General features: G+C 40.2%; 1 protein-coding gene and 1 long non-coding RNA gene across 10 annotated transcripts in view; both read left to right on the top strand.

Annotated features, from left to right (window-relative positions):
* NEK1 (NIMA related kinase 1) overlaps positions 1 to 13,337 on the top strand; it is a 202,056-nt gene that overhangs the window by 28,645 nt on the left and 160,074 nt on the right. For all 9 annotated transcript variants that reach the window (XR_004275287.1, XR_004275286.1, XM_032298641.1 and 6 more), the window contains exons 10-11: positions 1,968 to 2,028; positions 5,332 to 5,483. Coding sequence is in view for 7 of the 9 variants with exons in the window: in XM_032298641.1 (XP_032154532.1) it covers positions 1,968 to 2,028; positions 5,332 to 5,483 (213 nt within the window). In the remaining 2 variants the exon portion in view is untranslated. The remainder of the gene's footprint in view (positions 1 to 1,967; positions 2,029 to 5,331; positions 5,484 to 13,337) is intronic.
* The window catches only part of LOC116565171, a 19,556-nt gene continuing 13,162 nt past the window's right edge, over positions 6,944 to 13,337 (top strand). The window contains exon 1 of the long non-coding RNA XR_004275291.1: positions 6,944 to 6,954. This is a non-coding gene — a long non-coding RNA (uncharacterized LOC116565171). The remainder of the gene's footprint in view (positions 6,955 to 13,337) is intronic.

Genomic DNA, 13,337 nt, shown 5'->3' with positions numbered 1-13,337 from the left:
CAAAACTTACAATAAGAAAAGAAACAAGGACAGATTGTGATTACTCACAAATAGAACATTTGACATTACATGTTTAACATATACATAGACCCTACTTGTTGCTATTTAAGCACCACTTCGATTTCAGTCTGCATGAAAACCTTTGTCTGTTGTTCCTCAGATTTATTTTCTACTATATATCACTTGTTCAGTACTTAGTCTCACTCTGTCATCCAGGCTGGAGCGCAGTGGCACAGTCTCAGCTCACTGCAATCTCCACCTCTGGAGCTCAGTCAGTCCTCCCACCTCAGCCTCCTGAGTAGTTGTGATACATTTTTGTAAAGGCTGTAACTTTGGAACAATTAATGAGCTTTACTTTAACATATGAAATATTATTTCCAGTATCACTATAATGCTCCCTACCATTTTAATACCTAAATCCTCTCAAGGCCATCGGCCATGGTTGATAGGGCATAGTTTTCAGTCTTGTGCACTGTGGTAACTTATTCCTGGATATGGCTTGAAAAACCACGGATAATTTCTGATTCATTAGGAATATAGGTGCTGTCCAACAGAATGCTCTGTGATGATGACAGTGCTCTGTATCTGTGTTGTTCAATGTTACAGCCACTAGCCACATGCGGTTAATAAGCACTTGAAATGTTGTTGGAATGACTGAAAAGCTTTGTACATATATATATTATATATATCTCAAATTTTAATTCAAATATGTATATGTGGGTAGTGGCTACTCTACTGGACAACACAATATGGAGATTTCAGGATCTTGGATTCTATATGCCCCAGCTCTCAATTCACATGAGCATTAACACAGAAAAAGAAAGACTTCTCCAACAGTGGAAGAGATGATTCTATCTGGGGACAAGATGGAGCTCATAAACCACCTGTTTTCTTCCAAGAAAAAGAAAAGTAAAAAACTGCATTTGTTGAGAAGACAGCACACATTCACATAGTCGCTCTAAATAGCCTGTGAGCCAGAGTTGGCACTTCACATTTGTCCACTAGTGAAGAGGTTCGCAAACTTGAGCACACATCAGAATCACCTAGTGGGCGTTGCTGAGTCTCATTGCCACAGCCTCAGTTGCAGTAATTTTGAGGTGGAGCCTTTGCATATTTAATAAGTTCCAGGTGATGCTGATACTGCTGGTATGAGACTTTGAGAACTGCTCTAGGGGTTTTCTTAATGGGAAAAATGACCCCCTCAGGTCATGTATTATTATTTTTTTGCCTATTGGAGTGTCTGGACCACTGTTACTATAGGAAGTTTCTCTCACCAAAGCTCAGATCTCTTGGAAAAAAAAAAAAAATTCACTTGCCTTTTCCTTCCCCACAAAGTAAGAAAAAAAAAAGCTTAAATCCAGTTAACTGAGTCTGTCTCTGTTACCCAGGCTGGACCTGGCTCACTGCAACCTCTGCCTTCTGGGTTCAAGCGATTCTCCTGCCTCAGCCTCCCGAGTAGCTGGGATTACACCTGGGGTCTCAACTAATCAGGAGGCTGAGCTGGGAGGATTGCTTGGGCCTAGGAGGTCAAGGCCGTAGTGAGCCATTGTTGTGTCACTGTACTCCAGCCTGAGAGACAAAGCAAGACCCTGTCTCAAAAACATACACACATAGATATATACATAAATAATATTGGGAGGGAGTTAGCATGAGGAATTTATTGAATTAATTTTTAAATTTTTTCTTAATTTTTAAAATAGAGACGAGATCTCATTATGTTACAAGGGCTGACCTCTAATTCCTGTGCTCAAGCAGTCTTCCTCTCAGCCACCTCAAGTGCTGGGATTTCAGGCATGAACCACAACAGCTGCCCTTTTTTTTTTTTTTTTCCAATTTGGTTTTAGTACAGTTTATTTGACAACATAATTATTACTAAAAAATAGGAAAATGTATTATGATTAATGGGTAGGTTTTTTATTTCAAAAATGTAACATCTTTTCTAATTTTTTTTTCTCTTTCAATCTAAGCTTATTGCAGAAGAATTCTGTCTGAAAACATTTTCAAAGTTTGGATCACAGCCTATACCAGGTAAATGAAATGTGATATGAAGCCTTTCATTTGTTTGTGGTAATCAAACCTAATTACACTGGAAATATATGTAGATATAGTAAGTTGGGATAATTCTAGGATAAATTTAATCCAGTAGAACTGCAAATTAGAATTGCTAAATGATTATGGCAATAATCATTTAGCAATTAATAACACTTCTTTTATTTAAATGAAATTTGGCCTGAAATCGTATGTCTTATCAAATGCATAGCTGATGTTTTGAGAATGTTGTTATAGAATTATAAAATGTCCAATTTTGGTGTAAATCTTTATATAAAATTATCTTTTTTTTGAGATGAAGTTTCGTTCCTGTTCCCCAGGCTGGAGTGCAGTGGAGCGATATTGGGTCACTATAATCTCCACCTCCCAGGTTCAAGCGATTTACCTGTCTCAGCCTCCTAAGTAGCTGGGTTATAGGCATCTACCACCATGCCCAGCTAATTTTTTGTATTTTTAGTAGACACGGGTTTCACCATGTTGGCGAGGCTTGTCTGGAACTACTGACCTCAGGTGATCCACCTGCCTTAGCCTCCCAAAGTGCTAGGATTACAGGCATGAGCCACCATGCCTGACCATATTATCTTTGAGAAATATTTCATATTCTGAATTTTTTCAAGTATGTGAATGTGAAGTAAAGTACTTTATTAAAGATAGGTTTTCTTTTAAACAGTGTGACCAGTGGCATTAGAATCATAAGATTGTGGATATGGTTACATACTATGTGTATGTATTTATATGTATCTATGTGAGAGGGTAATTTTTTTTTTTCCTGAACGGAATGATTTCGGAATGGATTTCTAAAATCAGTGGAAGTTATTTAATATGTGAAGGGTATGTTGTTTTTCAGACAGAATTATTTGTATGTTCTACTCCATTTTGAGTTTGGATAAATTAATGAAAATAGATGCCATATCATAAAAATGAGCCCATTTAGCTAGAAGTGGTATGGCAGTGTGTTTGTTCTCAGGAAGGCAGACTGCACTTAGCTCTTCTTCAAGACCTGTAGACATCCTCTCATTGTGCAGAAACCACCAGTCCCTGAGAAGTCACTCAAACAGAATTCACAGGAAACTGAGGTACACAGCAGAATCAGCATGATTTTTCTGCACAGTAGGCAGTCAAGCTTCGTAGAAATCATATCTTAATTAAAAGGCTCTTTGTCACAAAAGCCAGAAATACCCAGTATCAGCATGTTCTTTCCACATGGGTAAAACCATGTAGGAATTAGAAAGTAATTTGCTGTAAGAGCATTTGGTGGAATGAAATGCTTAATAGGGGTAGTATTGCTGATAAATACTTTGTGGTCTCCAGTCCCCTACATTAAACTTCATGCCTTAGGTAGCCTTGTCATTGATCCTGAAAAATGCTCAAAAATCAGATAAGTAATGCTTCCTCTTCTCTGGAAAGTAGATGGGACTATTCTTATCTGTTTCTTAGAAATCTTTATTTTTTATGCTTGTGTACCTCTAGCCCCTTTTCTGGCATACACTGTATTTCTTTGATTTTATTGTTTAGCCAGGTTACAGTATCGTGACTGTGTGTGTATGTGTGTATATATGTATCTATAAGTTCTAATGTAATCGTATGGTTGAACTCTCAAAGGGAAGTATTTTTTCCTCGTGATTCCTGGTTTCTGGGTCAAGATGCAGTTGGAGTATGTGTTTGGGAAACCTTTCCCTTTCACATCATATATCCCATATTGTCAACAAAAATTACTTCTGAATCTCTAAAATGCCAACTTAATGGCTTATATTGCTGTTATTTTTAAAAGAGTGTACTAAATCATATGAAATATATATATTCATTATAAAAATGTTTTAAAGAAATAAAAATTACCCCAATTTTAACACACACAGTTGTATTTGATTATTTTTTGTGATAATTTATACATAATGACTACAAATTGAGAATGTTATTAGAAGTTTTGTTTCTTTTAATTTATACTATTATATGATGAACATTTTCTAATACAATCACTTTTTTTTGAAGAACTGAATTTAGTCGTATTTCATTTTGAACTACCAGTTATATATATTTTTTCTCCTTTTCCCTCCTAAAAAGGAAGATCACTTCTAGAAGAGATTGATTTAAGTTAATTTAGCACATTATAAAATCCTGAGCTAGACAGCAGTCTGGAAGTGGAAGCAAGCAAGCTGCTGCTCAGCTTTGGGGGAGTTTGAGCGGAGGGATATCTTAGCACATACAGAAAATAAGAGATGGAGAGAGGGTTTCGCTAAGGGTTTATGTAGACTCTACTCTGACTTCTTTTAATATCCTCCAAAGATGTGAATAAATAATGGAATTTTCTTTTTATTACTTTAGAGTTTTTCTCTTGAACTTATCCCTTCTAAGACTGAACCTCACCTAGGCTTCAGTAAGGCTTAAATACATAACACTGCAGGGTTTATTCTTGTGCGTGGGGTTTCTCTGATTATTTCTTTAATATCAGGTCATAAACAGTATTCTTTTTTTTTTTTTTTTTTTTTAATAAAGATGGGGTTTCACCATAATGGCCAGGCTGGTCTTGAACTCCTGACCTCAGGTGATCCACCCACCTTGGCCTCCCAAAGTGCTGGGATTACAGGCGTGAGCCACTGTGCCCTGCCCGATAAACAGTATTCTTAATTTAGATTGCTCTCCAGGAAGTTTAACCAATTTATATTTCTGCCAACAACGTTAGTGATAATGATTGTTTTAAGATATTTCTCCTTTGACAGGTCTGAAGTTATAGATATCATTCAGACATTATATGAAGGATAAAAGTTGCTTATTTTGATATAATTAATGCTTACAGTTTCTCTTGATTATCTTTTGATTTTGAAAGTAGTTTCTAAAATAAATTTTTAAAAATTTATTTTTAACAGCTCTATCGATATATAACTCACATACCATACAGTTTATGCATTTGAAGTCTACAACTAAATTTTTTTAGTATATTCATGATTACATGAATATTTTTTAGTATATTCATGATTAATTTTTTTTTTTAGTATATTCGCCAATACATGCAACAATTACCCACAGTCAATTTTAGGGATTTTTTTAATATGAAAAACTTTAGCATGTTAGAGGAATTTGGCTTTTAACTTCCGTCAAAAAGTGACTTTAGTGTAAAATAGTTAAGGCATTAATAAATACTAAGGGATGAATAAGATATTTGATGAAAAGTTTCAAATACTATCAATGATTATAAAAATTAAAAAGAGCTGTTTTGAAGAATTCTTAAAGTAAAGAGTTAATATAAAGAACTGCAGACAAAATTCTTTGTATCTTTTCATGTAGCTAAAAGACCAGCTTCAGGACAAAACTCCATTTCTGTTATGCCTGCTCAGAAAATTACAAAGCCTGCTGCTAAATATGGAATACCTTTAGCATACAAGAAATATGGAGATAAAAAATTACACGAAAAGAAACCACTGCAAAAACATAAACAGGTATGATCATGTTACAGACTGTGTATTAGTTGCAAATTCAATTCAGCCTTATTTCATTGCAGCTCAATTCTGTTACCTTGATATTATAGAATTGCTTTTATTAAGTTACCAAGGAATGTCCTTCTGTGCTTTACCAATCCTCTAAAACTGAGAAGCCTTACAGGATTCATAAAAAATCGTTAAGTAAATATATTAAGTAATATAATTAGTGCAATAAAAAGCGAATGACATTATAAATGAAATAACTTTTGAACAACCTAAGCAAAGCCATTTGTTTTTGTACATAAATGAAATAAATACGTATGACGTTCTTGATAAAAATCTGGAAATATTTGGTATTTGAGAATTCACAATCATATAAATAGAATCATAGAGCTGGAAGGACTGTGATCATGTAATCTGTCATATTTCAGATAAAAACTGAAGGCCTGCAGCATTTAAGTGACCTGCCCAAGAACATAGTGATAGTTGCAGAAATTTGACATTTTCCTTATGTCAGTAGCTGCATGCTTTGATATACAGAGCTTGTTTTATTTTGGATCACATACACATACATATACACTGGTTTAGATACATATGTACACACACTGCTGTAAGATAAACTTTATATAGTAGGAATGATCAGTCATTTTGTTTAAAATCTATCATAGGCTGGGCACGGTGGTTTACACCTGTAGTCCCAGCACTTTGGGAGGGTGAGATGGGTGGATCACCTGAGGTCAGGAACTCCAGACCAGCCTGGCCAACATGGTGAAACCCATCTCTACTAAAAATGCAAAAATTAGCTGGGTGTGGTGGCACACACCTGTGGTCCCAGCTACTCAGGAGGCTGAGGCAGGAGAATCACTTGAACCTGGGAGGTGAAGGTTGCAATGAGTCAACGATCGCAACAATGCACTCCAGCCTGGGTGACAGTGAGACTCTGCCTCAAAAAACAATAAAAGTTGAAAAATTGTAATAAACAACAAAATGAGAGGACTAGAGATCATAAATTTTTTTTTTAAATCATGCAGTAATAGCTGATACATACTAGGAAGCAGCTGCTATTCCTAGTGCTGAGCAGAGTACCCAAAGAAGACACAATTTTTTAAAGAAACCTGAACCCCATCCTTAAGGCTGAGATTCAGACCTTACTGGGTAGGGTATGGCAATAGCTCACTCGATGGCAACACAGTCTGGGGCTGGCAAAGAGGAAAGTGTCCACTGTGGAGCTGACGAAACTCCCTGCGAAACTGCCTGGAGTATCAGTAGATTGTACTGGAAAGCCACTTGAGGGGTCATTGAACTCACTGGGAAGGCTGCTAGAGTGCCACGGGAACTTGCCTGGTGCTGCTCTGGCTGGGATGCTGGCTGAGCATCAGCAGAACTCTGGGAAGTGGTCCTTGCAGATGCTGCTGAAACTCACAGGGAAGCTGCTAGGGGTACTGGCCAAACACTCCTAGAAGGTGCCTGCAGGGGTGAGTGCTGCTGTGTGTCCCACCTGCTGTGGTAACAAAAAGAAAAGAAGCGTGCTCATCAGGAAGAGAAGCTTCTTCCTTTGCCGTGACCCTCTCAGTTTTACTGACATAGCTTAATATTGTGATAGCAAACAAAGAAGAAATGTTTACAACATCCAGCTCAAGCATCACAAGCTGGACAATGAAGAGTAGATTTGGAGCTGAGGGGCAATATGATAACTGGCACTCTGGTTTTATCTTTCTTTTTTTTTTTTAATATAGAAATGGTGTTTCTCCATGTTGACCAGGCTGGTCTCGAACTCCTGACCTCAGGTCATCTGCCGACCTCGGCCTCCCAAGGTGCTGGGATTACAGGTGTGAGCCCCCGCACCTGGCTGATTTTATCTTTCTTTAAAAAACTGTATTCGAATCTGGGTGGGCCAATTCCATCTTACCCTTTTATCTCTCTTTACTTCAGCCACCACAAGAAGCCCAGGACTCCAGCTTTCCTTCGTTACCTAGACTTTCCCATCGCCAGAAGACTCTGGTCATACCCTGATCTGCCCCCACCCCCTGCATAGTTTTCTACATGTTGGTCCAAAAGTAATCGGGGTTTTTGTCATTGAAAGCAAAACTGCAGTTACTTTTGCACCAACCTGTAGTCTCTTCCAGAAAACTCTTATAGTACATTGTTGGCTAAATCCACTGTATTTTAAACTTCTAAAGATGTCTTCACTTTTTTTGCTTGAAAACCTGGCTTGTCCCCGAATGCACTGTTCTGTAGCTCTCTTACATGCTGGCTGTTTTCTCTCTAATCCCTTAATGTTACTGGGTTGAGAGGTAGGATGAAGGAAATGTTTCCTTTGCTTTTCATTGCCAGACTCTCCCTGCTGCCTAACCCTGCCGTTCTCCTCATCCCTCTACCTTGATGCTTCTGCTACCAGACTGTAGCACTCTGTGTTAGGGTCATCTGTAGATGCTTGTCTTCTGAAGAGTTTAACACCTGACTCACTGTCACTCCTCCCAACATTGTCACCGTTCTTTGCAGTTTTAGTGTAAAAAAGGATTATATTTCCTATAGAACATGACCTTTTGTTTTCATTTTCTTTCTTTCTGCTTTTTTTGAGAACGAGTCTTGCTCTGTTGCCCAGACTAGAGTACAGTGCCTCAGTCATGGCTCACTGCTGCCTGCACTTCCTGAGCTCAAGCAATCCTCCCTCCTTAGCCTCCGGAATAACTGAACCACAGGCAAGTGTCACTACACCCAGCTGACTTTCTATTTTTTGTAGAGATGGGGTTGCACTATCTTACCAGGCTTGTCTCAAACTCCTGGGGTCCAGCAATGCTCTTGCCTTGGCCTCCCAAAGTTCTGGGATTACGGGCGTGAGCCACCATGCCTGGCTTATTTTTTGATCCTTCCCTTTAAATCATCTTGTCTCTCACTTTAACTTAAAACTCTCACCTATTGCCATGCCATTAAAATTTTCATTATCAGTAATAACTCTTAGCCTCATTTATGATCATTCCACTCCCTGATCACTACTTTCTGTGTTTCTAGCTTATTCCTTTAGGAGCCTGCCTCCAAAACATCTGTCCCATTTGGATCCATGGATCGTAATAGCTTCTTTTATTCTCTCTCTCTGTTTCCGTTTTCCTTACCTGACTTAAATTCCATATTCATTTATAATAATTTCCAAAGGCTCGACTCTCTTGCCCTTTCTTCCATTATTACCAATAACCAATAACCAAAAAACTTTGTGAAATCCAACTCTCCACTTCCTTTGTGCCTCAACTTGGTCAGTGGAATATGGCTGAGGAAAGCATATGACTATTCTAACTAGTCTAACTTTCAATATGTAACCAACAATGTCAAATTAGCACCTTCTGGTCACCCTATCATATTTCCTCAGTGTATTTATTCTTCTACATTCTAGGTGATTATTTTTTACCTTCTCCTTGCTTTTCACAAGGACTAATGCTTTCTTCCTACTTCACTGAGAAAATAGAAGCAGTTGGAAGAAAACTTTCCCACAATCACTTCTGCTAGTCAGTCTTATCTGTTGGCAGACGTTTTGCCTTTCTTCCTTTTACTTTGGATGACCTGTTTCTGTTCCCATCTAGAGTCAGCTCAACCGTTGGCATACTATGATTCTTTTTTGCCTGCTATAGGACTTTGCACTCTCTCCTGCATCATTATACTTTTTTTCTCTACTGAATCATTCATGTTAGCAAATAAATATCCTGTATTTTAAGTCTTTTTAAAAAGAAACATTCCCTTACGTCCTTCGACCTGCCTCTCTAAATTTCTGGTCCCTTTAACAACAAAACTTTCCCAAAAGATTGTCTATACTCTCTCCAGTTCATTTCATTTTGAACCCACTTCACTCTTGGCTTTCTTTGTCACAGCTGTTATGAAACGGCTATTGTGAAACGGCTCCTGACATCTATATTATTAAATCCACAGGTCATTTTTCTTCTTCCTTGGCCTGGTTTTTTACTCACTTGATTGCCCCCTCCTTGAAATATTTTCTTCATTTGAGTCCCTGGTATTACATTCTTCTGGTTTTCTTCCTACCTTATTGACTGCTTCTTCTCAGCCTCCTTTGCAAGTTCCTCCTCATCTCTAGGGCTTTTAAATGCTGAGGTGCTCAAGGTCTCAGTCCTCAGATACCTTCTCTTTTATAGTCATTCCAACTTTCTAGTTGATAATATCTATAAGCTGACTCTCAAATTTTTATCTCTACCTGGACTCCTTCCCTGAAATTCAGACTGATAGCTGTCTTAACATCTACAGTTGTATTTCTAATGGACATTTCAAAATTAACATATATAGAAGTGAACTCTTGATTTTATTCTCTCTCCAAATTGATCTTACTTATTTCAATAAATGACAACTCTGCCCTTCTCTCTGTTCTCATCTTCCATACTGGAGTCATTATTGACTGTTCTTTCAACATCGTATCCTGTCAACTGACTTCAAAATACATTCACAGTGTGGCTACTTCTCATTATTTTTACCACCATACTAGTTCTAGCCACCCTCATTTTTCACCAGGGTTATAATACTAATCTCCTGACTAGCTGCTTTCGGACTTACCCTCTTCAGTCTGCTTTCACGTGAGCAGCCCAAATACTCCTTTTATGATGAAAGTCCAATCATTACACTCTCCTGCTTACAACTTTTCAGTGGCTTTTCATCCCACTCACAGTAAAAGCCAGAGTCCTTACAGCAGTGTGTGAAGCCTCGTTGCCTTTCCAAGCCTCATTAGCTACTCTTCCTTTGCTAGTCCAGTACAGCCATGCCAAACCTGATGCCCTTAAACATGGCAAGTACTTACCTGCAAAAACGAGTTTGTACTTGATGTTCTCTTTTCTTTGAGGTCTTATGTTCAAAACTTGTTTTATGAATAGAGCCTTTTTTGATCAATTACATCAAGTAACAGCCATCCCTCCATGCCATCCCCACATTTCTAGTCTACTATATTCTGCTTTTTGTCCACAATGTTATCACTTTCTAATCTATTTTTGACTAGTTTATTGTGAATTTCCTCCATTACAGTGCAGAAATTCATGAGGGCAGGAATTGTTGTTGTTCACTAGTTCCTGGCAAGTAGTAGGCACTCAGTAAGTATTTGCTGAATAAGTAAGTGAATGAGTCATGCCTTACACTTCATCTAGTTACTTACAAATGTTAACTCTTTAAAAAGAATAACAACTAAATAATTTGGTGAAACTCACTTTATAAAAACCGTTTTGTTATTGCGGTTAGCAAATTCATAACTATTAAAAAACAAAACCTTCAGAGAAATGAATGCTCTTGAGCACACTGGAGCATATCTTTTTTTGATAAGGTCAACAGTAGGAAAAAAACAAGTTTTTGTAATTATTTCCTTTACTTAGACAAGTAATCTGCTAAGATTTATAATTCCTTTAACTTCCTGTTATAATGAAGAAACTCAAGTCTGAGGACCTTAACGTCAGCCTTATTGACATAAAAACTTATAAAGTATGCTTATGCAGAAAACATGTAGTGGCAAAAAACTACCCTACCAAATGGCACACACATACCTTCCAGGATTTGATTTTGCATGCATTGCACCTGTCTCCCATTGTTACGAGATCCTAGGGATGTCACTTTGCCAGCCAGAAACCTCTGTGGCCAGTGGCACCCTTGCCCAAGTTTTGCTCAGGCCCACTGGGCCCACTCGGCCAGGCAGGCTGCCCTTGGCTCATGCTGCCGGCCTGAATCCAAGATTTGCCAAGGCCGAGTGGAGCGGCAAAGGGTGTATGAGTGAGCAGGTGTGGAGCCTGGCCACTGCACACAGCCAGGCACACTGACTGTGGTACGGTGTGCAGTTCCAGGTGCTGGCACAGGCGTCAGCTCCCTGTGAGGCAGCGGGACCAGGTGTCCTGTAAGCAGCTTCCATAGCTGGCACCAGGGATTGTGGTGGCACCCAGAAGCTTGGAGACACCAGGAATCATAGAGCCCCAAAGAGGGTGTCACAGCCCTGGCATGGGGAGCATCTAGGTCTGAGCCCCCTGAAGGACCACAGCCCTTCTCTCTTCCTCTCTTCTTTCCTTCTTGTCACCCGCAACATGGCATATCTTGCCCTGTTTGTGTTACAGCTTTTTCACCCCTGTCATTTGGTGGGTTCCTAGTTTTTGTCCCACGTCTAGGAAGAATGAGGTATATGGCTAAGTGGAGGGGTGAGTAAGGTGAAGGGGAGCTTTATTGATAGAACAGCAAAGAGGACACCCTGGAGTGGGTAGCCCCTTTCTGCAGCCAGGTCATCCCATGGAATGTTCAGCTCTCGGCAGAGAGGAGACGCTGGAGTGGGTAGCTCTTCTCCACAAGCAAGTTGTCCCATCATCTCTTTGAGTTTGACTGAGTCCAGGGTTTTTATGGGCTTCAAAGGGGAGGAAGTGTGTGCTGATTGGTCCATGGGCAAGCCTGGGCAAAGCACTACAAGTTCCCACTCCAGCCCCCAGGCATCAGGGCTTCCTTGCCTTGAAGATGGGGCTTCACTGGGGACCCACCTCTTTCCATCCAGGAGCCTGTCTGCCTCCTGCCATTGTTGATGGCACCCATGGTGTTCATGCCACGGGGCACCTGCAGGCCAGTGCCAGACTACTGTCAGTGCCCCCCCCCTTGTCCTTCCTTCTATGCTCATCAGCACCCAAAGTCTGGAGAAGGCTAAGGTGGCAGGATGCTGGCATGTCAGCACTGCCCTGAGTACCCACACACCTGGCTGGGTTGCAACAGTGCCCAGACTCGGCCTCAACTTTGCTCCAAGATCAGAGTGGGTGCTGGGAGTAGGGAGAGGCCAGACCATAGGAGCAGGTACTTTAGAGCCTGCACGGGGGATGGTGGCCTTCCCAGGCCCCTGAGAGTGCAGAGATGCCCAGATCTGCAGCCATGGCTTAGGCGACTGCAGCTGTGCCTAAGAGAGTAGGGCTCCTGCCTGCTCTCCCCCCAGCAGCACAGGGATGCCTGGGTCCGCAGCCATGTCTAGGCAGCTGCAGCTGCACCCAGGGAATGTGAGGCTTCCATCTTGCCAACTCAGAAGGGGACAGGGCTTCCACCTATTCCCGGCTTCCACTGGCTCCATGGAGTACACAGCTCTGGCCATGCCTCTCCCACTGCCACCAGCATCATGGCAGTGGCCACTCCAGATAGGCTGCTGCCACCATCACATTGATGCTCCTAAATTTGGAGTCTTAGCTAAACTGAACTTCCCATTGGTTACTGACTATACCCTGTATGCATGTTTTTCTTTCTTGTCTTTCCTCATTCTGAACCCCTTCCTCTGTTCCTTCTCTCCTGTGTAGGTACAGGTCACATTGGTCTGTACTATTTTGAAAGCCATTGAAGGACGCAAAATAAAGAACATACTACTTCTGCCCTCTAAAATTATAGTCCAACTAGGGAGACATAGACTTGAAAAAAAGGTAAAAGGAGCAAATTGATGAGTGTTGTTAGCTTGTAGATTAACAAATAGAACCTTGACATCATTGCCTAGGGCACTGCCATCATTGACAGTGGTGACATAGCTGTTCTCCAGTGACCTGACATACTACTGCTGCCTTCAAACATCATAGTCCAACTAAGGAAACAAAAGCTTGAAAAAAAAAAAAAAAAAGGTAAAAGGAGGAAATAGTTTGTTGAGTATTCTTATTGTTAGCTTATAGATTAACAAATAGAACGTTGACATCATTGCCTAGGGCACTGCCAACATTGACAGTGTTGACCCACCTTAGCTTCCTAAAGTGCTAGGATTACAGGTGTGAGCCAAGGCGTCCACCCCCCTCCCTTTTTTTTTTTTAAAATAACAGTCTCACTCTGTCACCAGTCAGTGCAGTGGCATGCTCGTGGCTCACTGCATCCTTGACATCCTGGGCTCAAGGGATCCTTCCACCT

This window comes from Sapajus apella, unplaced genomic scaffold, assembly GCF_009761245.1.
Source record: "Sapajus apella isolate SASKATOON/1434 unplaced genomic scaffold, GSC_monkey_1.0 scaffold39, whole genome shotgun sequence".
NCBI lineage: Eukaryota > Metazoa > Chordata > Mammalia > Primates > Cebidae > Sapajus > Sapajus apella.
The sequence above is the reverse complement of the archived record's forward strand: the minus strand, read 5'-3'. Positions and strand labels throughout refer to the sequence as shown.